This window comes from Martes martes, assembly GCF_963455335.1.
Source record: "Martes martes genome assembly, chromosome: 1".
NCBI classification, from domain to species: Eukaryota; Metazoa; Chordata; class Mammalia; order Carnivora; family Mustelidae; genus Martes; species Martes martes.
This window is the reverse complement of record NC_137888.1, coordinates 151636192-151663352: the sequence shown is the minus strand read 5'-3', so window position 1 is coordinate 151663352 and position 27161 is coordinate 151636192. Positions and strand designations below refer to the sequence as shown.

At 47.2% G+C, this 27161-nt stretch overlaps 1 protein-coding gene across 1 annotated transcript in view; it reads right to left on the bottom strand.

The window, feature by feature from the left end:
- Positions 1-3660: 3660 nt before the first annotated feature.
- DCLK3 (doublecortin like kinase 3) overlaps positions 3661-27161 on the bottom strand; it is a gene marked incomplete at its 5' end in the record, with an annotated part of 47548 nt that continues 24047 nt past the window's right edge. The window contains 3 exons of the mRNA XM_080813196.1: positions 3661-6701; positions 8836-9003; positions 12584-12716. Of these exons, the coding sequence (XP_080669322.1) occupies positions 6508-6701; positions 8836-9003; positions 12584-12716 (495 nt within the window). The 3' untranslated portion in view covers positions 3661-6507. The remainder of the gene's footprint in view (positions 6702-8835; positions 9004-12583; positions 12717-27161) is intronic.

Here is a 27161-nt window from a genome sequence, read left to right as displayed (position 1 = left end):
AATATTAACAACTGCCATATCCAGACAGGGAAACTGAAGCCAAAAGGTAAATTAAGCAACTTGCATTAAGCTTGGATTTAAAAAAAAAGAAAGACTGTATACATCTACATTTGATGGAGAAACATATCAGTTTCAATATATCCATTTAAAAGGACAGCCTTAGTTTTAGAAAGAATGCTTATCAAAATATTTCCTGTTTCCAGGGTTACCTCCATGATGCTCCTGCATAAAACTCAATGTCAAAGGCCTGGGAGCCTTGGCAAAGGCTGATGAGACGGGAGAGCGATCTAAGTGCCACTTGCCTTCCCCCACCTCTCTCCCGAGTTCTTTTGGGAAGTTGGAGCCGAGAATTTATGCGCACGCTTCCTATCAGATCAGGGGAGGGCCCAAGATCTCTCAAGTGAAATATACTTTCAGATCATGATGAAGCTATTGGCTTTCTGTTGACATAAATTACACGGGTACCACAATAGATGAAGCATCACTTTCTCCGTGCTGCGCGGTTTTTGTAATAGCAGCTGGATTTCTCAATGCAATTTTTCTTAAGGTCAAATATTCTTCTCCAAGTATATTCGGCGATATGAAACTTGTCAGAACAAATCTAGATATATCTTTATGTTCTTGTATTATTCACTTCCCAGATCCTATCAGGGAGATAGACAAGGAGGAAAAAAAATATACCATTAACAACAAAGGAAATATCTGATGCTACACTGTATGGTATCTGTGTAAAACAGGAAGAATATAACCTACGGGGAAAAAGAAAAATCTGCACTATTTATTCCAGTAGCGCTGCTTTCTTGAAAACAATTAGAGTTTTCACTGCTCTGAGTTTCCAGCTTCTAGGACACCATCACTGTAGGATACACGCTAGGTTTAAGAAGAGCTTTCAAGGGGAAAAGGAAATGATATTCAGTACGCATCAGTTGTAAAATGCACTTGAGCTGAAGAAATGCAACGATATGGCAAAGCGTCTATCTTTGAATGAGGGGAAACAGTTGTGGAGATTCTGTCTCACAGCAACTCAGCTGTTAGTATTTGCCATCAGAGGGACGGCCACAGCGATCCCACACCGACACCAACAGCAAGGTCATACAACGTGGGATTGAGATCCAGCGAAGGGGAAAGGTATGGTGTTCCAGGTTCTCTAGGCAAGATGACATGGAGAGAAGAGCCATGGCCTTCCACAGGTATGGGTTTGGATCCCAACTCTGCCACCTTCCACCTGTGAGACATGGGTCCTCAGTTTCTTCATCAGTAAATCCGAGATTTCTTCATTCATGCAACAGATATGTATTATGAGCCTAAAATTTTCCAGGCACTGTTCTAGACATGGATGATACCCAGGGGAACAAAACGGAGAAGGTCCCCTCCCTCCTGAAGAGTAGGTTCCGGACCCTGGGGTCACTGAAGGAAATGAAACAGGGGGATGGGACAGCATCTCAGGGAGGCAGCTTCTCAAGGAGACAACCTTTGAGTTGAAACCTCAGATGGCTGAAGGAAAGCCATTCCAGAGAAAGGAAAGAGCCAGGATGAAGGCCCCACAGGACGCTGACTGGGCTTGAGAAAACGCCACGGGGTGTGTGTGAGGACAGCAGTGCTAGGGATGGGAGAGGAGTGAGAGATGCGATCAGTGAGGGAGGGAGGTCCGCTCAGCTTCTGCAGGCCACAGTGAGGAGTTGGGTTGCATTCCAAATGGAACTGGAAGTCATTTTAAATGACGGTGACAAGATTTTTTAAAAATTCCACTCTGGCTCTGATCATTCATGCAAGAGGTGCGGGGTGGGACACTAAAACCTCTACCATGGGATTGTCTGGGATTCACTGAGAAAATATCAAGGTCCGGGCAGAGCTCCTGGCTCCACATCTGTGCTCCTAAATGACCACTATTAATTATAATATCTATGGAGCCCTTTGAATATCCCCTTCATTCCATTTAATACATTGCATGAAATGACCAGCTTTGGGGCCAGTCTCCCCAACAAGACAGAGCTCCTTGACAGCGGATACCAGGCTATAGCCATCACTGTATTCTCAGGATCTGGTATAGGGCCTGACTCATGACAAGCACTCTATCATACTTGCTGAGTTCAGAGCTGAATCCACGAATGACTTTTTCCTGATGGAAGGAACCCAAGTAGTTTCCGTTCGTCCACTGTGAGTGTTAAGAGATGGAAATTCAGGTTTGCAAAAATGAGTGGGTTAGTAAGGATGGCTAATTCTCCTTAGCAGGCACCTTAGAGGTGTTAAGATGCCAAAGTGGCTGTAGATTCTAGTCTCCTCAAGATCCTTCCATCAAGTGGTGAAGACTGTTTCTTTGCCCCTTAAATCTGAGCCAGCTGTGTGAATTGCATCAGCCAATAACTGGAAGCCAGTGGTGGAAGCGACTTCATGCAAGCTCCAAGGCTAAGCATGAGAGACCTCACAGCTACCAACCCCATGCCTGGATCTCTTCCTCCAACATGTCATCAAGCCCAGGCCGGCCTACTGGAAGGATGGCCATGTGGAAGCCGTCTGTCCCAGCCATCCCATCTCCTCTAACCAAGAACAACAAAGCACTGCCTAGATCGGGGCTGCCCCACTGAGCCCAACCCCAAGGAAGGATGGGCATTGGTGGTTAAAACCCCAGCTCCTCTGGCCAGGAGTGGGAGGATTCTAAGGTGTATCCTACACACGGTGTCTCAGAGCCCCCCACGCCCCCTGCTCCCCTTATTGGGAGCAAGCCTCGATTATCCACAGCAGTCCTCAGGCACGAACTCCTGCTTGTCTGGCTTTTCTCTCCTTCCCAGACTCCCTGCCCTACTCTCACCACATTTCTCAGGAGACAGGTCCCTGTCTCAGCCTCTGCTTTGAAGAACGCCATGACCCCAGAACTTTTCCCAGATGGGTTTAGCTTCCCCATCTCCTGGCCGGAAACCTCCAGTGCCACCTGCTGGAGCTTCCCCCTACCCCACAGCCCAGCGACAGGGCTGGAGCCCCGATGTTCGCACAGGCCCTGAGAGTCTTGCTCACATGCTGGAACTAGCTCTAATCTCCTCCGTGGAAGATAGGAAACCACAGTTGAGTCTATAACCCCTCTCTGAGCTTATTGATCCCTGGATTATATCACACCACCAAAGTCACCAGGGTCCACCCACTGAGGAAGCCCCGGACCCAAAGCCATTCTGTGCCCTGGTCCCCTGGAATTCGCCTCAGTCTGGGCAGCCAAGAATTAGGGGGTCCATTCCAGGTATGCAGGGGCCCCGTCAAGAGGGTCTGGAAGGACTGGGGAAGGTCCCTGGAAGCAGTGGCCTCCTGCTCATACTAACTGGATGTGAGAAACTCAAAATTTCCCAGGAAAGCAGACTCAAAGAGGGTGCCTGTGTTTTGAACTTGCTCAGCAGACCCATTCCGTGCCATAGGGAGTAAAAGGAGAAGGGCCAGAGGGGAGGTGATGATCTGGTCTAGAGGAATGTATGCCCACATGTGGATGCGTCATGTGGCCAGCTGGACGGACGGTCTGAGCCAAGAGGAGGAGCCTCGGCTAGAGACATACTGGGAGGAGGGAGGGTGAGGATCGTCTGCAAATCGATAGCAGGTACAGGTGAAGGGAGAGTATGGGAGGAAGGAAGAGGGTCTAGGACTGGTCTTGAAGGAACTACAACTATATTTTTTAACAGCTTTATTGAAGTATAAGTGACACACAATAAACAGCACATATTAAAAGTGTATAATTTGATAACTTTGACATGTATACACCCACAGATCCATTATTATATTCAAGATAATGAGCATACCCCTCGCCTCCAAAGTTACCTGGTGTTCCTTCGTAACCCCTCCCTCCCTCCTGTCCCCAGGCAACCCCGGATCTGCTCTGTTGCTAGGATTAGTTCTCACCTTCTAGAATTGTAAGTAGACAGCATCACACAGAATGTAATCTGCTTTGGTCTGACTTCTTTCCTTCACTCTAATTACTTTTCTTTTTTTTCTCTTTCATATTGTTCATGTTGTCACTTGTATCAAGAGTTTATTCCTTGTTATTGCTGAATTGTATTCACTATATGGACACACCACAATTTGTTTGTACATCGTCGATGTATGGACATTCAGACTGCTTCCACTTTTGAGCTGCTACAGACATAGCACCTATGAATATCTGTGTACAAGTCTTGGTGCGGACATACACTATAATTTCTCTTGTAAATGCCTAGGGGTGGAATGGCTGGATAATACAGTCAGCATTCGGTTAGCTTTTAAAGGGACGGCCAAATTGTTCTCCAGAGGGGGGAGATTATTGAACATCCCCACCGGCAATATACAAGAGTTCCATTTGCTCCAACTCCTCACCAACACTTGGTACAGTCAGTCTTTTCATTGGAGCCATTCTAATAAGTGTATGGTATCATTTCACCATGGTTTTAATTTGCATTTCCCTAGTGACTAATGACGAGACAACCTTTAGCAACTGGAAGAAGACTGAACCTATCTATACAAGAGACCCGAAGGAGAAGACAGAGATGCAGGAAGAAAGCCAGAAAAACGTGGCATCACAGAGGCCAACAGGAGAAATGGCTCAGAGAGAGTGGTCAAGAGAATCAAATGATGCTAACGTGGACTGAAAATTCTCACTTGGATTTAGTGAGAATTTAGTGCCTTTGGTGACGTTCTAGCAGCAACTGGTTCCAGTTTCCAGCCTCTCTCCACATTTGCAGAATAGGAGTCCACTGGGAAGCACCCTCTCCTCTGGTGTGTGGGCTCCAGCTCCCTCCTCAGAGCCCCTGAGGCAAAAACACCAGCTGATGCCACTTTGCAGCAGTCCCACATTTCCAGAGAGGGTCACAGGATCTGTCTCCTGGAAGGCCCACTGTGACATGGAGATTAGCATGCAGAAGTTTTCTTAGGAAGTGGTCTCCGGCTGGTCATCTCTGACAACGGAAAGAAGCAAGACTGGGCGAGGCAGATACTGGGATGCTGAGGCTGGGATGGCTCTTCGGTGTTGTCCCCCACTGGGGGCAAGGAGGTTGAGCCTTCCTTTCCTGCACGGACCAGTCACTGGACACAGCCTGCCGCAGGAGGGAGGTGTGACTCCGGGGGAGGTGACTCTTTCAGCTGAAAGTGATGCTTGTAGATAGTTACTGCTGAGGGCTGCTACCCCGGGATCCTCTTCCTTTCATGTTCAAAAGCGATCAGGGTGGCACACTCAGCATCCACTACAATCGGTTTCTCCTCCAAGTTTCCAGGTTCTAATCACCCAGCCTCTTCCTTTGGCTCCCCAGCTCAGATTGGAAGCCATTTCCTGCTGTTAGAGTTGGCAGATCACTTCAGAGCCCCTGGTGCACTTTTGCAATGTTCCAATGCCCGCTTAAAGAATTCTTTACGCTAAACACTCTCCTCTCACTGTTCCCAGTTTCCTGATGTGCTCCTCTGCCCAGATGACTCCAAAACCATTAGGGAGGAGGGGGTGGAGTGAGAAGCCCACGCTGGTGGGCTGGTTCTGTGTCCCACTGGCTGGGTTACATATATAACCCAGAAAGGTCAATTTGGGAAATAGCAGGATTACGTTTTGCTTTCAGCTCATGCATACCCCCGAGTCATCCGAAAAGAGCAACATTTCCATACAGAAATCTGGAATGAATCAGAGAACATGCATCCTCCGTGTGTCTGCCCTGCAGGTAGGAATGTGCCTGAACTCTCTGAGCAACTCGGAGCCTGAGTGTAATCCATTTATGGCACTGCTGACATATTAATGCGCTAAATGACTCCCTGGTGATCGGAAAACGTTAACACAGCCACAGCCTGAGTGTCTAACTTCAGGGGGAAATGACTCAGGCTCGGGGATAATCGGCTGAAAAACAGTATAAAGGAGTGTTGTAGGGGCAAGGATAAATCAATGAATTCTCCTTTCCATTTTTCTGCCAGCACTAGAGGAGATTTTCAGTAAATGCTGGACAGCAAGATCAGCACATCCCAAATAAACAGGTCCTGCCTCTTAATCAAGTGTCCGTCACAACATTTAGATGTAGTCGTATTGGTTTTAGGAAGCATGTCGAAACTCGCCTTCCCTGGTTCCCCTCACCAGCATTAAGAAGTCATCAGAATACAACCCACTTCTGTCAGTTAGAGCACATTTTATTAATACAGAGAGACCACGATTCACCTTGTTCATCCTCCCAGGGGGAGTTTAGATCCTGGTAAGCACCACTCATGTTGTTTGCCATGAACTTGATTACAAGGAGGAAGCAAAACACAGCATCGTTACCAAAAAGTACTTGCTGACGTCTTATCGCGCCCCCCCCCCGGAAAAAATGTATTAAAGTCTTCAAATATACAAATCTAAAAATATGTTACAACATTTAACATTAAGACTCAAGTTTATTTTTTAAAATATGCTTTAAAATATACTAAGCATCTCTCCTTCCCCTGATTCTCCAATGACGGGCAGAAGCCCTCCCGGCGTCTGTTTCCTGGATTTCTGTCTCGGTCTCTGTCCCTGGGGGAGGGGGGACTGCATAGCACCCAAGGCGGAGACTAGGAGGCTTGCTCTGCGGACCGCTTGTGTTGGCTCCGGACGTGGCCCTCGCTGCTAGGGGGCACCTCCTTCTGGAGGCTCCCCGTGCTAGGCTTTCCCACCGTTTCAATCCAGGGGTGCTGAAGGACCTGGTGGGCGGTGTAGCGTTTTTTGGGGTCTACCACCAGCAACCGGCTCACCAGATCTTTGGCAGCTGTGGGAGGGAGAGAAGGAGGGGAAAATGAAACAAATGCACGGGGCTCTGACTTTGCCTGTCCCGTTCGCAAACGGGAATCACAAACACCCATATAGGCACCCCGCACTAGAGGGCGCTGTCCCGCAGAACTTTCTGTGATGCTGGGAACCTTCCGTGTCTGCACGACCCACTGAGCATCTGAAATATGGCTGCCCAGACTGAGGAACGGAATTTTTATTGTATTGACCTTATTTAAATGCAATAGCCATAAGTAGCTGGGGGGCTGGAGCGGGGGCGCTACTGTGTTGGCGCTACTGTGTTCATTTCTAGAGTCAGGGGGCCAGGCGACCCCGGACATCCATGGCGCCCCTCACAAGAGAACAAATGGAGGCCACACACCATATGTCTACATATCTTACATTCTGAAATCAATCATCGGGCTGTTAAATAAAATCTGTTCAATCTCCTTCCTAAGTTGGTAAATATGCCTTCACACTAACAAAATTGAGAAACATGTGAAGGAAACCTAAGTAAAAAATAGCACAAATTCAAAGTGGATTCCATTTTCTGCCCAAGATCATGACTGATTCTGGCAACTGCTGGGCCAGGTGGTAGGCAAGGGGGAGGAACAACATCTCTGTGGCTTGCTGACTCTCCCTGGCCAGCTCCCTGAGCGTCCTTTTTAATCAGGTGAAAACGAAAACACACACCTCTCTTGGGGGATGACTCCTGCTCAAGATCAGCAGCTTACCCAGCAATCAGCCCCTCCCTCTACACCACCGCCCAGCTGACTCTTAAGCACGGAAGCCCCTGGATCTCTCCTACATCGCCCACTTCCAGCTGGGTGAGTTCTGCAAACAAAGCACCCCAGCACCCACCCCGACCAGCACCACTCCGTCCAGATCCTCAAAGGACTCAGTGGGGAGCGGGTCAGGTTTAAACGGGGAATTCTCAGACTCACGTGTACCAGTGTGGACAACTGGACACCCCACCAACAGGTCCAAGCTCTCTCTACCCCTCTGAACAGAGGCTCCTTGGCTACCCGGAGGCACTACGGGAAGTGTCTGGGTAAAGAGGTCTCCCCAGTCTCAGAAGTGGGCCTGCACCATTCGAGCAGGGAATTCTGGGGTTTTGATGAAGTGACCTAGAAGGGGGGCCCTGGGTTCTGGAGGATGCATCTCCTTGGCTCCAGAGTCCCCTCCCTTTGTGGGGTGGGTGTGACAGAAGCAGGGCCCTCTAAGCCATGGGGCACAGGGCACAGGCCACCATAACTTTCTAAAATGATTTTTAGACCTTCAGTTCCCAAGTCACCATTGGCTTGCTCAGCTCAAGACCCTCTCTCCCTGCAGCACGCCAGTCTTCTCCCTACCTTATTTAAGGGGGGGTGGGTGAAGCTTTTTCCTTGCCTCATTCCTCCAACCCCAAATAAGGAGACTGAGGCTGGGAAGCGCAGTTCAATAACTAATCTTAGATTACATGGTTGGAGAAATTGAGGGAAAATGAAGTTATCACTCCTATTCACCTTTTAAGCCCAAAACTCCAAGACTCAAAACCCCTGAATATCTAGTTCCTGATTTCACAAGGGTAGCAAGTGGTACCAAAAAATCAGTAGCAAAAAGGGGAAAGACTGCATCTGGAAGGGCCAAAAAGGAGGAAGATCCCGCAAGCCTCTGCTCCACTGAAGATAACCAAGACCTTTGCCCCCACTTTCCAAAGCCTCTGAGCTCCAACTACACCATGCCACAATCTCTGGCTGCTCACGGAGGAAGATATGCATTCCCAGTCTGCTCAATTCCCAGCACTTCTATATACAAGATGACTGTGATCTCTCAAATGAGGGTTTCCATTTCTGATATTCTTCAGTTCTGAGCTCACTTCACTGCCTTAAGGAAAAGTATTCAGTGACTGCAACCAGGGATCAGACTTACTCACTGAATCCAAAGCAAGTCCTGTTTCCCAGAGTGCTACACAAATAAATCTACACGAAGCTCACGGTTAACAAAGGATAAAGTACAGGTCGACAGCCCCCCGCCGTGCCCAGTTCAGAGATGGGCCCTCTACAGCTGACCTAAAACTGGCTCTGCAGTCAGAGCCCAGGACAGGCTCCAGCTCTAACGTCGCCTCGTCTCCTGCTTGGGGAAGCCAATCTCACCGTCAGAAATATTGTCCCAGTAAGGGGCCAGGAATTCAAAGTGGCCCAGCTGGATGATGTTAAAGAGCTCGTCCTGGTCCCTCTCTGGGCTGCGGAAGGGGGGGAAGCCACACAGTAGGATATACAGGATCACGCCTGCGGCCCACATATCCACTTCCAGTCCGTAACCTGTGAGACGGGCAGAAACACAAGGGAAACTGAGACCAGGCTGGATCAGACAGGAGGAGAGAAACGTGGGGAACTGTAGTTCTACATAACAGAGGACCACAGCTTTGAGTAAGCGCGAGCCACTTGTAAACACATGGGGGGGGCATCTCGGCTCTTTCCACTGTTTGGCGATTGCGGACATTGCCGCTATGAACATTGGGGTACAGATGGCCCTTCTTTTTACTCCATCTGTATCTTTGGGGTAAATACCCAGTAGTGCAATTGCAGGGTCATAGGGAAGCTCTATTTTTCATTTCTTAAGGAATCTCCACACTGTTTTCCAAAGTGGCTGCACCAGCTTGCATTCCCACTAACAGTGTACGAGGGTTCCCCTTGGTCCACATCCCCTCCCGCATTTGTTATTTCCTGCCTTTTCAGTTTTGACCATTCTAATTGGTGTAAGGTGGTATCTCAATGTGGTTTTGATTTGAATTTCCATGATGGTTAATGATGATGAACATTTTTTCATGTGTCTGTTAGCCATTTGTATGTCTTCTTTGGAGAAGTGTCTGTTCATGTCTTCTGCCCATTTTTTGACTTGATTACCTGGAGCCGAGATGCCCTTCAACAGATGAATGGATAAGGAAGAGGTGGTCCATATATACAATGAAATATTACTCAGCCATCAGAAAGGATGAATATCCAACTTTTGCATCAACATGGATGGGACTGGAGGAGATTATGCTGAGTGAAGTAAGTCAAGCAGAGAGAGTCTATGATCATACGGTTTCATTTACTTGTGGAGCATAAGGAATAACACAGAGGACGTTGGGAGAAGCAAAGGAAAGTGAAGGGGGGAAATCAGAGGGGGAGACGAACCACGAGAGACTGTAGACTCTGGGAAACAAACTGAGGGGTTTGGGGGATGGGTGGCCCGTAATGGGTATTAAGTAGGGCACATATTACAATGAGCACTGGATGTTATACAGAAACAATGAATCATGGAACACTGCATCAAAAACTAATGATGTACTGTATGATGACTAACATAACACAATAAAAAAAATAATAAGCACATGGGGGAACTTGGCTGCCAACACCTACAAGTGGGGGATCGACACCAGTGTTACCCAAAGCTTGGTCCTCAGACAACTGCCAGTTTGTAATCCTTTATTTCTGGTCGGGGATAAAAAAAGCATAAGTAAACATTTGGAAACTCATAGCAACTGGGCATGGCCAAGACATCCAGCTGCATGGTCAAGGACAGGTCTCACTGAACAGAGTACAGGGCAGAGTTCAGGGGTTGTCGAACACACATGGTGAGGCACACGTGGCATGAGTGGTGACCTCGTCCCGTGTGGCAGAACTTCATGTGGGTCCACACTATATTAGAAATTTTAAAATCTTCACCAGAGATAGTTCGAGAAGCCCTGGTCTACCCCAGCAGCTTCTCCGTCCTAGTCATTCATTGTCTTCTCGCACTGAAAAAATATTTTTACTGGCTCTCTCCTATGATTATAAAAAGCCTGACATTACTAGCTATATCCCCATGAGTGCACAGACACACACAAACACACACCCACACACACTGATACTTCCCGTAACAAAATTAGGATCACATTGGACATATTTTATACTCTATTTCATCCACTTAATACATCATGGCATTTCCTATACAGGAATTTCCTATAAAGAATATTAAAAAAATTCTTCAAAAATATGATTTCTAGTAACTGTCAGTATCCCCTTTATATAATGAATCCTTTATGTTGTAGTCTAAGTGTTTACTAACTTTCTTACACCATGGTTCTGTGACGAACATCCTAATCTATTAAGTATTTGGGCACATCTCTGACTATATTCTTGAAATAGCTTTGCAGAAATAGAATGCAGAACATAATACACCGTCAAGGTTTTGGATACGTACTCCCCAATCATCCTCACAAAACCCAGCAACAGCCACGTGGACATTTTCAAACACGCTCTAACTTTTTACCTTTGGGAAAGGAAGCCATTCGGCAGCTGTAATTGGAAGTTGGGTATTCATTATCAAGCCCCAGAGCAATGGTGACAAGACAAATCAGCAAAAAAAATAGAAATAAATCACTGCTGACGCCTTTATGGCCAACTTCACTGGCCTTTCCTCAGTCTGTCCTGCCTTTCACACTCAGGAGCATTCTCGGCTTGGCTCGCCCTCCCGTCTTGAAATTCACCCCTCGACCTCTGTGGCACCATACCTTCCTCATCCTCTTCCTGCCTCTCCGCTGCCTCGTCCCCTGCGAACCCGTCCTTCCATCTCCATCCCCAGCTCTGGGCCTCCCTCCAGAGTCTGTCTCTGGAGGCCCATCAAGAGGAGCTCCCTCTCTTGCCCACACGCGTTGCCATTTCCGAGTCGAGGAGTCTCAAAAGCACCCGCTCAGCCCGGGGCCTGACCTCCCTGCCAAGTGGACAACTCCCTGTGTCCATCGGCATATCTCTACCAAATCAACGTGTTTAACATTTCAACCCACCCACCCCATCCCCCAAGAGAGCTTTCCAGCAGCCTGTCTTAGTCAGTATCAGCCCCAAGGCTGTGGTTTCCCTCAGCGCTCAGGGAGACCATTGCTTTCCTCCTTCTCCTACCCAGGGCATCGATGCCCCCACTAAAATGTCTATGATGGCTCAGTATGCTCCTGTCTGCCATGGCCACTCTGCTGGCCACATGGAGTCCAAATTCTTCTGTTCAGCCTCCCCAGTTGTAGAGAATCCAGACCCAACCTAGTCAGCCAACTACCACACTGAGTGGTAGTTTCCCTCTACCACACTGAGATCAGTCTTCTCAACAGCTCTACCAGCCAACCTCCATATATAGTCCAGTCTCCCTGTCTTCCCTTCCCTGATGCTTCTGCTGCTGGGAAACTCTCTCCCTTCTCTCCACCCACACCACAACCTACCCAGAGCTTTCCCATCTTACATATGGCACCTACACTGATTTCTCCCAAAGTGCCACGGTGGCTAAACAGTCATTCAGGGCCTGGGCTGAACAGTATTTGGAGCCATACAATAATAATAACAGTTTCCTTTTTATGTACTTTATAGAATGTGTCACTAAAATAGTTCATTGGCTCTTCATATAATATACACACTGGTAATAAATATTAATCATGGGGTTTGAAATGGGACACTCTGTTCCTTAAAATGCAAAGTTGGTGGAGGAGTTTTCAAGCCAATTACTCTAAGAACTGCTACAAATTTTTCCCATTAGAGGTAGCCATGGGTCAGTGGCACAAACAGCCTTGCTTTCTTGAGTTCCCTGGCTAATTCTCCACCGTCTTTTATCTCAATCTCCTGCCAACACACACACACACACACACACACACACACACACACACACACACACCCCAATCCCTCCTCTGTAAGGGCAGCCCAGATGAGGAAAATGTCCACATGCTTTGGTCAAGATCTTCTTCAAATATTCCCATTAAAATTCAAGTGGAAGCCTGGTGCCAACTCTGAGATTTTTGACTGCTCCATATTGAAAAATACAAAATATCAAATTGTAAAAATAAGACATTTGCTAGTAAGTGAGCCAGAGTCCGATGGAGCAAGGTATAACGCCTACCTTTCTCAGAAAGAATTTCAGGAGCTACGTAAGTCGGAGTCCCACACACAGTAAATATAGGTCTCACCACATGCTTTGCGAGGCCAAAATCAGCCAGTTTCAAGGTGGTAGATTTGTCCTCGTTTCGCTGAACCTGTAAAAAACCAAAATCTCCAAATCACCAAAATTGTGATGAGAACAAAGAAGAAAAACTAATGAGACAACAAGCATGCAAGGTCAGGATAAACAAAGAGATAAACCTACTCGAGCTTGTAGTTGATAAACCCAACCTGATTTCAGTGATGGATCCTCACATTTTCAAGTAAAACACCAATGAGGTAGACTCGCTGTGTTGTCCACTACGGAAGTGCCCTATGGCCACGGATGGGTATTAAAATTTGTATCAAATTAAACATTTAGGTTCTCAGAGGCACTAGCCACATTTCAAGTGCTCAAGAGCCGTTGATGGTTAATGGGTACCTTATGGAGCAGTGGAAATAAAGAACATTTCCATCATTGCAGAAACTTCTATCGGGCACCGCTCAGTTGGAACAAGGATCGATGATATTTTGAGCACTGACTAAGGTTAGTGAGGTCTCGAGAATGCCTCTGGGGGATGCAAAATTGGGCAGAAGAAAAAAAAGAAGGGGAAAGAACTAGGAATTAAAAGGACGAAGTAAACAAGCAGTGGAGAAACACTAGGTACAGACCCTAATTTGGGGGCTGGGGGAGGCGTTAAGGACCAAACAAACCAGGGGTCTTTATTTCCAAATCTAAGAGTTGCCTCTGGATGGTCTTGGACAGATGTCTTTACTCATCTAAGCCTCCTTTTAAAAAGGAGGGAGGTGATAATATCCAGCAATTAGGCTTCTGTCAGGAGTTCCAATCAAGGTCCATAACCTACCCTGCAAAGTCCTCATCTAAAGTAACCAACAGTCCCAGGCTGCCAGGGACTGGAGGGCTCCCAGGATGTGAGATTATCATTTTTAAAACTAGGAAAATCTCTGGGGTGCCTGGGTTGCTCAGTCCATTAAGCATCTCCCTCTTGATTTCAGCTCAGGTCATGATCTCAGGGTCGTGGGATCGAGTCCAGTGTCAGGCTCTGAGCTCATCAGAGAGTCTGCTTAACATTCTCTTATCCCTCTGCCTCTCCCCCACTCTCAAATAAGTAAAACCTTAAAAGAGGCAAAAAAAAAAAAAAAACCCACAAAAACAAAAACAAACAACTAGGATAGCCTCAGGCAAACCAGGAGGAGGTAGTTGTCCTTGTTTGCACCTACTGTGGAACCAGTGCTACTGAACCAGGATTTACTGCTGTATATGAGAACTGACAGTCTGGGTTCTGTCGATATTTTTGCATGAAGATGAAAGACGTTAGCTCTGATTCTTTAGACCCCACTTCCCCCAAGTTCTAGAGAAGGGGGAAAATCAGCCATTTTTAGAGCACCAAAAAGATAGCTACCCTCACTCTGAAATGAAGACGGAGAACCCCTGTCTTCCTTGGTCATCGTCAAAATGGATCCCACCAGGGGCGCCTGGGTGGCTCAGTGGGTTAAAGCCTCTGCCTTCAGCTCAGGTCATGATCTCAGGGTCCTAGGATCGAGCCCCACACTGGGCTCTCTGCTCAGCAGGGAGCCTGCTTCCCGCCCATCCCCCTCTACCTGCCTCTCTGCCTACTTGTGATCTCTGTCAATAAATAAATAAATAATCTTAAAGTTTAAAAAAAAAATGGATCCCACCCACATCTCATTCTTTCAAACAAATCCCAATGACTGGCTTTCTGCTTGCTGGTAAACCAGTTCCCACGGCCCAGTTAGTGTGCCCTGTCCCCATCACCCTCAAGGTATCTACCTGCTGGATGATGTGTTAGGAAGTGGTGGGTCTTCCCTAAAGGAAACAAATCTCAAGAGGTGAGCCTAGCAGGTTACACCACCACGCAAGACGTGATCAAAGTAAAGATACGTCCTATTTCACATAAAAACGAACAGCAAGGGGGCAAACCTAGCATATTTTGTAGTAAGTGAAGGATACATTGGTTTCCTCCATGCTACACAGGCGGTTTTCCACTCCAGGGAAAGGTTAAATCATCGGGCACATCAAAATTCCAACCTTCTTCAGCGCCAGTTGGTACCCAAACAAGTAAGGTAGAAGGGTGACCCATAGGCAGTCTGGCCTCCAAACCTCAGAGAGAGTTAAGACTCAGAGCAGCAGCCGTCCCCCTAGGAGTCTCACCTTGGCCAAGTCTCAGGACAGCAAGAAATAAAGGCACAAGCCGAAGGGTTCCCATGCCCCTCGTTCCTGGGAGGCAGGAAGCAAAGCACAGCCCGGCGATACCTACCTGCTTCCAGCTCTCTGGCTGAAGCAGCTCTGGGCCCTAGTGGGGACCCCTGCTCTCCACCAGTCCCAGACAGCCGCTCCTGGTAGCTGGCCTGTGCAAGCCAGGAAGATGCTGGTTCCCTACGGGGAAGGCGTTCCAAGCCCCTTTAGCAGTCTTGCCACCCATCATTCTGATCTCATGTTCACAGAAAGCAGCCCACGCAATCTCTAGCAGGGAGCTTTGAATGGTGGATTCTGCAAGTGTGGCATCTTTTCCTCCCCCCTGTCATCTGCCTCTTGGGAAAGGTGCAGCCCACACAACACCTGTCGTCACATCCTGCCTGGCACCTTTCCTCCCAACAGAAAGGACAAAGCTGGGGGCTGTCAAGGTCTCAGGCCCAGAGCAGAATTTATCCATAGAGGGCAGAGAGAAGAGTGGAATCTTAAAAACAAACAGAGAAAAGTCCAAATCCAAGAAACAGAGAGTAGAACGGTGGTCGCCAGGGACTGGGGAAAGCTGGTGGTCCAAGAGTACCAACATTTAGTTCTAAGACGAATACGTTCTGGGAATCCAATGTACAACATGGTGACTGTAGTTTATCATTCTGCATTGTGTACTTGAAATCTGCCAAGAGAGATCTTAAACATCCTTATGAGGAAAAAGCCACAAAAAATAAGGCAGCTCTATGAGGTGAAGGACGTGGAAATTAACCAGAGTGTGGAAATCCTTCCACAATGGACACACGTATTGGATCATCTTGGTGTACACTTGAAATATATCACAACTTTATTTGTCAATCACACCCCAGTAAAGCTGGAGGGGGGGATTAATGCAAGGTTTTAATTAAAACATAAATTTTGTTAAATATGAGATTAAGTAAATTCACACTTGGGGTTTTTTTCCCAAGGCACGTTCTCAACAAAACTTTTATTTTCCGCTTAAAAAAAATAATTATAGCCCCTATGACTGTCTTGAAACCCAGACAGACAGCTAGTGCCCTGGGTATCCTGGCCATGCAGCAGAATTGACCCCAGGAACAGAGAGCCAAACTCCCCCCTGGATGGACCCCTCCCGGACCCAGTACCACCTGCAGGATTGATGGCAAAAGCCCTTTTGGTAACAAGTCGGTAAAATCAGGGTTGAGGTGACTGGCTCTGCCCCTTCCTGGCACAGGTCTGCCCCTTCCTGGCACAGGTTTGCCCCTTCCTGGCACAGGTCTGCCCCTTCCTGGCACAGGTCTGCCCCAGATCCACCTGCCGCTGGTTCTGCTGGAGGGGGACTCCGGGTGGCTTCCTCATGTCCCGCACTGAAATAATCTTTTGCGGGAAGATTCGGCATCACGTACCAGTTACAAGCACAGACTCTAAAGACCCACCACCAGCAGACTCCCACTCACTATTTACTGGTGTAACTGGCTAAGAAGCCCTCTCTGTGCCTCCACTTCCTCATCTGTAAAGTGAGATGCAGATGAGATGTGGGGTGAGAATTTAATGAATTAACATTTGTAAGGTGAGATAAACAGCACCCAGCACCTAAGAAGCATGACATAAGTGTTAAGTAAACCCTATTATTTTAGCCTCTGTAAAGGAGGATCGGAAAGATCAGCACTGACTTCAGACAAAACGAGAAGTATGGCAGGTTGCTCTTGACAAGCTTCCTTACCCACTGAAGGCCGCCATGTGGGCAGGGCACTGGTCCATCCTCTGCTGTGAAAGTCCCACTCCCCTCCCAACACTTGCCTGCCCTGCATCTCATCACAGAAGCTGAATGTTCCCGGCAAAAGTGAGCAGCGCCATTAATTACTGAGCTACAATTAAACAGGGACAACGCTAGCTGACAGCACCCCAGGAGAGAGGCTCCTTGGGACCACCTACAGGAGAAATTATCAACGTGTCTGCAGGCAGAGGCTCTCACATCTCTAGTGGAACAGGAAAAGGTTCCCTATGCTCCTAGCAGTGCCTTTAAGGGGGCCGAGGGCAACAGGAAGAGTCCGGCTCTCCCTGTACCCCAACAGAGCCGTGGGCACAGCGACACCCAAAATTACACCGCACGTACTCCCCGACCTCCCCATACAAGAAAAAGTTCTCTGCACTTGCTTTGGATCCTGCCAGTGAGCTTACATCTCTGGAAGCAGAATATGTCTTAATTACTGAGTCTGAGTTACTGCAGGGCAACCCAATCGATGTCGCCCTAATTAATCTAACTGGAGAGAAAGTCACAGATGCAGACAAAAGTGCGATCCGGCTATGGTCTGCACAGCAAGACAGACAGAGCCCAGAACGAGACAGAGAGGTAATGATGAGAATAACTTAGAATAGAAAATCGGGTTTGGAAGGGAAGTACAGAAAATAGTGCTGTGGTTCCTCGAGTTTCCAGCTGGACCGTCTATGTTAACCACATTTGCCAGGTAATGGCTGAAAAAAATGTGTCCCCCACCAATATTTGCATTCTCCCAACCAGATGATAAGCGGGAAAAGCATCTGGCAGCCTTGATACACCAAAATAAAATATGCTCCCATAAGAAGGAACAAACTAGTCCTTTCCTCAGAGAAACCCCCCAACTCCAAACCCTTGCTCCACTGAAAGACCAGCAGATTCAACCTGGGGGGGACTCAGTCTCTTGTTTCGCACATTTTTTAGGTTTACTGTCCAGATGCTAATGCACGCATTTCCAAACATCAAAGCTGTGTTTTACATTATTCTATATTATCCTGCTTTTTGTCTCTTCAGGGTTTCATCTTGCTCCTATGTCTCGGGATCATCCCCACATCACCCCCCACAGCAGACGCTCAGCCCCGGGGCTGGCTGAGCTCTGGGGAGCTGTTTTTCCCTTCCAGAAAGTGGCTGGAGACCACCGGTGTTTTCATTTCTGCTGTCTCCAGCTTATGCTCTCGGTAGGGACGTCACATCCTTCAGGGCCATCAGCGCGACTTGAGGTCTCTCATCTACTTCATCTACATGGGCCACTTAGTTACATTTAGGGTCCTGCACTGACTGTGTGAGTTTCGTTTCGTTTTGTTTCAACAGACACCTCCCATTCATGGCAACAGAGCAATTTCTCTCTTAATCGTGAAATCAAATCAGTGACATCCTCCCGGGATAACTCTTCCTCCTAGCATCTGTGGGACTTCTAAAACCATCAGCTTTTCCTCCCAGACAGGAACTTGTGTAAAACACCCTCCCACCAACGACTGTTCACCTCTGATTGAAATCCCAACACGGAAGAGATCCCACAACTTTATCCAGCAGCTCATCCCGTTTGTGGCCATTTTAACTTGTGAGGAGTTTCACCCCTATGTTGATTCCAAATCCCACCCGCTACACGGTTGTCTAAGTCCGCCCTCGGGGAGGGTACTGAAGAAAGACACACTCATGATCCGCAGGTCATCTCTGGTGTCTCTAACTTCACATCCGAGGACCCACCAATTGATCCTGATAAGACCTATTCTTCTGATCATCACTCCTTTCTCGCTCCTTCTTACAATAAGTTCACTGCCTGATCCAAAAGCACCATCATTGCTTGGGAGCCGGATAGAGATCTAGGATGCCCAGACCCACTGAACCAGAACCTACATGTCGACAAGACCCCAGGGTGATGCATGGCCAGATTCTGGATAAGCTCCGTTTCATCGAAGCCTCTTTTAACAAAGAACACCCAGAAATAAACACTACATGCCACGTGTGATTTGATCAGGACAGTGGACCTCACGCCTTTCGGTGGATGGAACACTGGGTTGCCATAAAGACAGCCAATGGGACTACACCCAGAGTCCCATTCTGATGCCCCTTCCTCAAAAAGTCTTTGTAGGGGATCAGAACATGCCACCCCAATTAGGACACTTTGAAATACTGATTATTAAACAACTCCTATTTTCCACTCATTTTCCCATTATTTTGCTTGCCACAATTTGCTGCCCCTAAAAGCCTAGAAACCCTTTTCCCTTTATCTTGTCACTTCTCTAAAAATTTGTTGTTTTCTTAAGATACTCTATAAAGCCCCAAATTCAAACTACTGTTTGAGTTACTCATCCCAGAGTTCCTCCCATGTGTGTGTGCTGCGTTCGTGCACTCCATCTGTTTTTCTCTTATTAGTATGTTTTTTGTCGATTTAATTTCCAGGGTCCTGCCCAAGAACCCAGGATGGTGGAGACAACAGTGTTGTTTTCCTCCCCTACACCTTCATGGGCCAGGTTTGGCTAGGGCCCGCCCACAGCCCCCGTGCGCACATCTGAACTTTCTCACCCACATGTCTATTTCTCTATTTTCTGGTCCATCGTCACTCACTGCTCTGGGTCATGTTCCTTCCAGGACTCTGTTTTCAGCTGCCCTCCAACTGCAAGGCTGTTAGAGATGCTTTCACACGGCACTGTTAAGACTGCTGAGCCATCTGCGTCCATCACCCCCTTTTCCAGACACACCAGTTCCCGATTTGAATCTGGTGGTCTCTGTTATTTACATAAGCACCCATATAACACCTGGAGGGCCCCAAAGCTTCAAGAGGAGTCTTTATTTTTCTGAACAATTAACAGCCTCCTGTCCTTCAATGGTACCTCAATTTAAATCTGATCTTGCAATGTTCATCTCTGAACAGAAGATGGCAGCAGAGTATATACCAAACAGGAGGCAACTCCCCCTTCACCCCCCCCCACTCCCCCCCAAATTCAGATGTGGTTAAGCCTACATCTTACTTGATCCATCATAGTCCTTCCGGCCTTTTCCCTCCACGGTTCCGTTTTCAACTGGCTATGAGGGCTTTATGATCTTAGAAACCAACTCACACTGAAATACCAATGCCTAGAATCAACTTACATTTCAACAGCAAAAGACACCCTAAGACAAAGCAATGATTGAAAGCATCAGCGGAAACGAAGTCTTCCCTGGGACCTGTCATGACAGGCCAATGACAAGCCTTCATCCCAGTACTTTTCTAGCTAATTAACATCTGATATTTACCCAACAAATATTTAGATGCCTATGGTTTGGCAGGTATCGTTCTGGGTACTAGTAATAGTGGATAAAACAGGTAAAGTCCTTGCTCTTATAAAACCGTCTTTCTATTAATAAATAATATTCAAATGAATATGTAAAGTCCTGCAGTGATAAGTGTGGTAAGAAAAGAAAAAGTGAAATAAAGGCTGTGTTGTCTGGTATAGTTTCCCATAACCACATGTGGTTATTTTAAACAAAATTTAAAGTTCAGTTCCTCAGACACCCAAGGTACATTTTAGGTGTCCACATAGTAGTAGCCATTGTACTGGGCAGTGCCGAGACAGGATATTTCCATGATCACAGAAAGTTCGACCGGACAGTGCTAAAACTGACAGCAGCAGGAGTTGCTATTTTAAATGGGGTGGTTAAGGCAGGACTCACTGAGAAAGTAATATTTGAAAAAAATCAAGGGTGAGGGTGGTGGGGTTATGGATTTTGGGGAGGGTATGTGATATGGTGAGTGCTGTGAAGTGTGTAAACCTGGTGATTCACAGACCTGTACCCCTGGGGCTAATAATACATTATATGTTTATAAAAAAATAAAATTAAAAAAAATCAAGGGCGAGCCGTATTCAAATCCTAGGACAAAGCTTTTCAGGTAGAGGAAATCGCAAGTGAAAGGTCCAGGGGCATGCTTGGCCCAGTGTAGGAACAGCAAGTAGGGGCAGGAATGGAGTGGATAAAGGGGTAAGCAGACAGAGTAGAGCTCTGAGAAGAAGCCAGAGGCCACATCATGCAGGACCTTGGAGAAATGAACCTGGCTTTTATCCTGAGTGTGACAGAAAGCCAGTGATGACTCTGAACACAGGAGTTATAGGGTTTGATTTATATTCGGAGATCACTCAGGCTCCTGGGAGGAAGACGGCCTTTAGAGGAAGAGGGAGGACCAGTGAGGAGGCCACTGCCATAGTCCCAGCAGGAGATGGTGGTGGCTTGGTCTCGAGTGGAGGAATGGAGGTGAGAAGTGTCATCCTAAGGCAAAGAGAAGTCGTGAATGGGGAGAGTAAGGAAAGGGGCTCCGGGGCAACTGAGATTCCTGCCACCAGCAGCTAGGCCAGCGGCGGCCCCATCTTTGTGACAGAGAAGGGTGGGGGGGTTGGCACCATATGGGGATGAGAACTCACCTGGAGTTCAGGATGGAATGGAACGTGGACAACTACAAACAGGGCAAACAGACACCTTGGGGAGGGTGTGTGTGTAGTTCATAAAAATGGGGTAGTAGCTGAAGGGGGACGTGGAGAAAACAAGGTTTGTTTTCTTTTTTTTTAAGATTTTATTTATTTACTTGACAGAGAGAGAGAGATAGAGAGCACAGGGGGAGTAGTAGGACAGTAGGGGGAGCAGCAGGCACTTCTTATCTATGGTTTCCTGAAAGCTGTAGTCTCCCACATTTGTCCTACATCCAGCAGTCCCCCAGATCTCCTGAAAGAGGACTCGTAAGCAAGCCTGTGACCCCACAGTGGACATGGGGAGAAGAGTGAGGAGGACGTGGCAGCACCTACCCACCCCTGAAATGACCCTGAGCCAGCCCCACGCTGAGGGACCCATCTTGGCCAATGAGATAGAAGAAGGTGTGTGTGAGGAGCCCCTGAGCCAGCGTTCCTGCCACGATAGGAAGGGAGAACACCCACAGCAGTCCACCCCCTACTTTCCCTGCCATTTATGTGAGTGCGACAATGTGATCCTTGGAGTGGGCATTTGGTGTAGACACTTGGGGGCCCTGAGGGAGATGGCAGCAACTGCTTTGAGATCTTTGACCTGCTCCGTTAACCACCCCTGTAACCACCTGTCTCCAGCTTCTTCTCACTGAGACAACAAGATGTCTTCATTGTTGGAGCCCTTGCTCCACAAGGTGTGCTCGGCAGACCATCAACATCCCCTGGGAGCTTATTATAAATGCAGCATCTCAAGCCCTTCCCGAACCCACTAAATCAGCTCCTTCACCTTATCAAGATTCTCATGCACGTGGCAGTTTAAGAAGTGCCGATTTACCCCACTGTCAGTCACGTGGTGCCCCTGCAGCTGGCAGGTAGCTCAGCAGTAACTAGGAGAGCCCGTAAGGGTGTCCTCTCCCTGTCCTTGTCCTCTCCTCAGCCCTTACAATTCCCTCGCTCCTCTGGGTGCCAACATGCAGACAGTATCTCCATGGGCACACGGCTTTATGTCTGCTTCCAACTTCTTCCCAGAAAGGTAATGTCCTGACATAAGTCACCAAGCCCACCCCAGTATGGCCATGCACATAATTTATCCAAATTCCCAAGGTCAAGGCCCTACCCAGTGAAGCCGAAGTTATGACCAACAGAATTACTATTGTCACGGTCACCAACACTTATTCACGGGCCTCCAGGGGTGTCCTGGGATCTGACAAGGTCAAAACGTCAAAGATGGTTCCCACGTGGAAAATTTACCATCTTGAAAAGGCACCTGGGGTCAAATGTCTGAGTGCGCTGCCCACATGAGATTCCTCAAGAAATAATCTTTCAACCTGATTCTATATATTCTAGCCGACTAACTGAAAGGGATTTTAAGAGTTTTGTCTTGATATGGAAAAGTGGAGTCTCCTTGCCCAAAATGGCAGTTAAAATTAAAGGCTGGGGAGGGATCAACAGTGTATCCGCATCCACACAGAATGCCCAGTCCTACGGAGTCCTTAGCCAGAAGGCTCAGTAGGAACATTACAATCACATTGGCAAGGTTTAATGCAGGAGGCAGTGGGAGAAGTAAGACCCACAGCTGAGTTTTCCCCTCCCCACCTCTATCTCTGTGCCTTTATCTGTTTTAATCTCTCCCTCTCCTTCCTTCCTCCCTTCCCTCTCTCTCCCTCCCTCTCTCCCTTCCTTTCCTCCTTCCTCTCCAGATCCTCACATGACCCCTAACATGTAGGACATCCAGAAGAAGCTGAAACAGAGCCAGGGTTTCGGATTACTACAATTAGACAACCAGATCTTAGATCTTGGACACTCGTTGAAGGGACTTACCAATTTGCTTCCTCAGATTAAGGGCATTTTGAAAATACAGATTTTTTTTTTTATTTTTAAGAAACTGAATCTTAGCTCCTCAAATGGCTCACAAGAAATCACTCTCCGAGCAGCAACCACACACATGAACACAGGCATTCAGAGGGCATTAGCAGATCGCTCTTCTTTACCTTTACTAAAGGACCTGAACTTCAGGACTCGTTGGGAGAATGGAGTCACAATTTTAGAAGTGATTTAACAACATTCAACAACATTCTCCATCGTGCTTTAAAGTTGTCTCTGTTGCTGATAATTCCTGATAGACAGTAAATTATCAGACACCCACCTTTGCGGAGGTGACTCTTTCAAAAGGAACAAACAGAAGAAAACCTCAGTTTTCAAAATGACCTAGTATCTAGAATTTTGAAGACTTTAAGAAATTTCCTGAAACTTCTGGCTGTGTGGTCAAGCCTTAGACAATGTGTGGGTTCAATGACCATATGGATACTTTTTATTTTCCTGGAAACTGTTAAAACACAGACGGCGATCCACTCTCACTGACATAAACCTAAAGTCATAACTCTGGTGGCTCCTGCTGGAATTCACCTGGAATTCTTGAGATGATCTCTTAAAAACCTGTCTTCTCACAAACTTGATCGATATTGGCCAATGACCAAAAGGCTTGCCTCACTGCACTTTTTCTTTAGTGATTTCATGTTATGGCTAAAATCCCCATTTCTCGATTTTGTTAAGAATCCCTTAACAAGATGTGCTTCATAGGTGCCAAATGTTTAGTGAATGCAATTGGTATTTAAGTGCATTCATGAGTACTTGGACCGCTAAGGAGAGGCCCCGGATGTCTCTGTCTTAGATGCTAAGGGGAAAGGAAATTGAAACTGGAGCTGGAAAAAGGTAAGTCGCGCAGGCCAGGGAGAACTGTGTACCACAGCACTGCTCACAGCACTAAGCAACAAGTCTTTCTTGTGCATCCAAGTAGACATGGAAAAAAGAACCTAGAGAATTAAAATTAACAAAATGACAGGACAGGTTTCTTTTCGAGGGAGAATGGCCAGGAGTGTGTTGGGCCATTTATTATCCTTCCAGATTTTCCTTACCAGCCTTGGGGACGTCGGTCACTGCCCTGTCCTAGTTGCATTCAGCAGTTAAAAACCTAGAAAAGTCTGTTCCGTCCCAGAACCCACGAGAGGCCAGAAAGAGTACCACCTTTATCCTTGATGAGCTGTGACCTGTCCCCCCAGCTGCCCACCACCATTTGCCCTGGATTCCAAGGGTCTCTGTTCTAAGAACTTGGCAGCCACAGTTCCCTGTCCATCCCCTTCCTTTCAGCCTGTTTCTAGAATGGGAACCTGTCCCTTCTTTTGCCCTTCCTCTGGGACAGATGGCCTCAAATGACCTTGCTCCTGTCTGACCTCCCTTCAGGGTCTTCCCCCACCCACTCGCTCAGCCTTCTTTGCCATACACAGCATCTCAGCGGTTGGCCTTCAGGAGCCTGGCCTGCTCACCCCACCCTATGTGGGCTGCTGTCATCATCCTCACCTCTCGGGCTCCTGTCTGCCCCCTCCTCTCCTCCCAGGGCCCCGTCAACACCACACGACGCGTTCTAGCCCCACCAAGGGAGCACACACTGGCAGAAGAAGCAATTAACATTTCTGCAAGCTGGAAATTCTCATAATTAAAACTTCTTTTGCAAGACCTCAGGAGTTGAAGTAATCCAAAGGGAAGAGGAGCACTAGCATCTTATCAGGAAATGTGATCAGTAGAAATAGATAAACTCAGCAACATAGACCTAAAATTGTACCCCGGGGCCCAATTATTAGACACGAATACTTCTGTTGATTAAAATAATGTGATAAGCTTGCTGTATTCATAAGGAGCTCTTTGCACATTCAGAAAGTCTCTAAAAGAAGCAACAGTTAGAGTCACTCATGTAGTCAGATACTAGCTCTAACGTGAAATCACTTTCCTAAGTTTAGCAAAGTCAGGTCTTAATACAGATAGTGACCATCTCCTGAAGGACAAAGAAACAATCACTTTGATAATACAAAGCTCAGCACAAGAAGAAAACACTAAATTAAAGGCAACTGAAGGAAATTCATTCATTCGTTCATTCACTGAGGGACAGTGGTCATCACGGTGGTATTTGCTAATAGTAAGTCTTAGCAGATCAAGCAAGTTTGTGAAGTGTTTATCAGACCAGCAAGCTGAGAGATGACACCCTTCTAAGCCCAGACAATGAGCCCACTGCCAAATCCAGTGCTATCAGAACTCTGTCTGAAAAGCCGTAAACACTGACATCAGAGAGCATTTAGACTTGACAATAAAAATATGTTGAACTTTACTCACCCAGAAAAAGGACTAATGTGACTTATAAATGTGACAGACCTTTTCATTTTGATCAATGCAAGCAGACAAATGATCCACGGCACAGAAAAGAGATTTGCCTATTTCACCGAAGATGGCTCAGATGTGGAGCTTTTTTTGCAATTTCTGAAGGAGCCATACTACCACAAAAAAGGGGGGGAAATGAAAAAAAAGGTAAAAAAGAAAAAAGTGGGCTTCCTTTGAAATCAGAGAAAAGGGTCTAAATATAAGTTCCAATCAACACCAATAAATAACTCATGTATTGAGATTGAAAAATTATACTTCCTCCGCTGTTGTGCCCCTGCCTCAGAAAACACACACACACACACACACACACACACACACACACACACACATACACGAGCCCGCGCAGGTACAGGCACGTACCCACTTCACTGCCCTTAAGGACACTAAAGACACGCACGTCCTGACATTTAAATCCACGCAGAGTTGTCAAATGACCTCTCAAGGGCAGTCAGCTTGTCCACACTAAACACAGTCCTTGCAGTTTCTCTAATTCCTCAAGTAAACTTTGCCATGAGATCCGAAGCCGTGCCTTCTCCGTTTTAAAAACTGCTGACAAGTGAATCCCATTACACGAGTGAGAGCCTCCATGGCCCAGGAGATAAGCTGGCTCCACACACTGGTCCAGGGACCTGGCTGAGAAAATGCCAGCTGAGATGCCTGTCCCTGAAAAAAGACAATCCTAGAGGATACATTATCTCATTGCACACACCCAAAGCTTGTATGACCCTTACAATGCTTGACGAGGCACACGCCCAAACTGTGCAGCTCAGGGAGAACACCCAGGCCTCTAACCAGAACCTCTTCTGCTGAGACAATTCGCTGAAAATATCAGAGGTTCATTCCAGCATGTCCGTTATCAACAGCGCACAGTGCACCGCACGTGGAGAACGCCCGGGCTCAGACCCAGAAGACAGGAACCATCAAAAAGCTGCTGAAGAAAGGATGAGAACACTCAGCTAACACAGAAATGAAATTTTCTCAAAGGGAGACATGCAGTCATCATTCAGACCTCTCAGGAAACCGGTCAAACGGCTTCTTCAGTTCTACCAATTTGGGCAAAAACAAAGTTGCTTGACTGAGGGGTCAACACAGACTTCATTTCACCAGATAATTCGTTTCATTCACTTGGTGTTTCTGTTTGCCTGTGGGAGCAGGTTACAGACAGATGAATGTACCGTGGAATGATGTTCCCAGGCTGGGTCTACAGGCATGAAATTTAGGAAAACAGGCTAAAGCCCTGCCAAAAAGAAAAAAAAATGTGGCTCATGGAGATCATTTTTGCCATTCGCTGGTGCTCTATCTACAGCCATCTGGCTCTGGATTCCTGCTCGCAATAGTGACCTTAACATCAGAGTCATTTCTAAAGTGGTAATGATGATGGTAGGCACCGCAGGTGGAATGCTGGCTGTTTGGCAGGCAGCACACTCTGATCGGAATTCATTCCTTCATCTAACTACTATTTAAAGATGGTCTGCCATGTGACAGAACTGTTTAGGTTTTGGGGTAACGTCTAAACAAAACCAAGTGCCTGCTGTCATGGAACTGTGTTTCCTGTTAGGGGACAAAAGAAAAGGAAGAATAAATAGGGAATGTAACAGGAGGTGATCAGGGCTAAGAGGAAAGTGTGATGGGGCGCCTGGGTGGCTCAGTCGGTGAAGTTTCTGCCTTTACCTTGGGTCATGATCCAGGGTCCTGGGATCAAGCCCCGCACTGGGCTCCCTGCTCAGTGGGGAGTCTGCTTCTCCCTCTCTCTGCCCTTCCCTCCACTCGTGCTCTCCCTCTCTGTCTCTCTCTCTCTCTCTCAAATAAATAAATAAAATCTTGAAAAAAAAATTGTGGGGTAAAGGTGTCAGAGAGTGACCATGTGAACAGAGGCCACCAGGAACACACCTGCAGCTCAGGAACGCTGGGTTTACTCACTCACTGC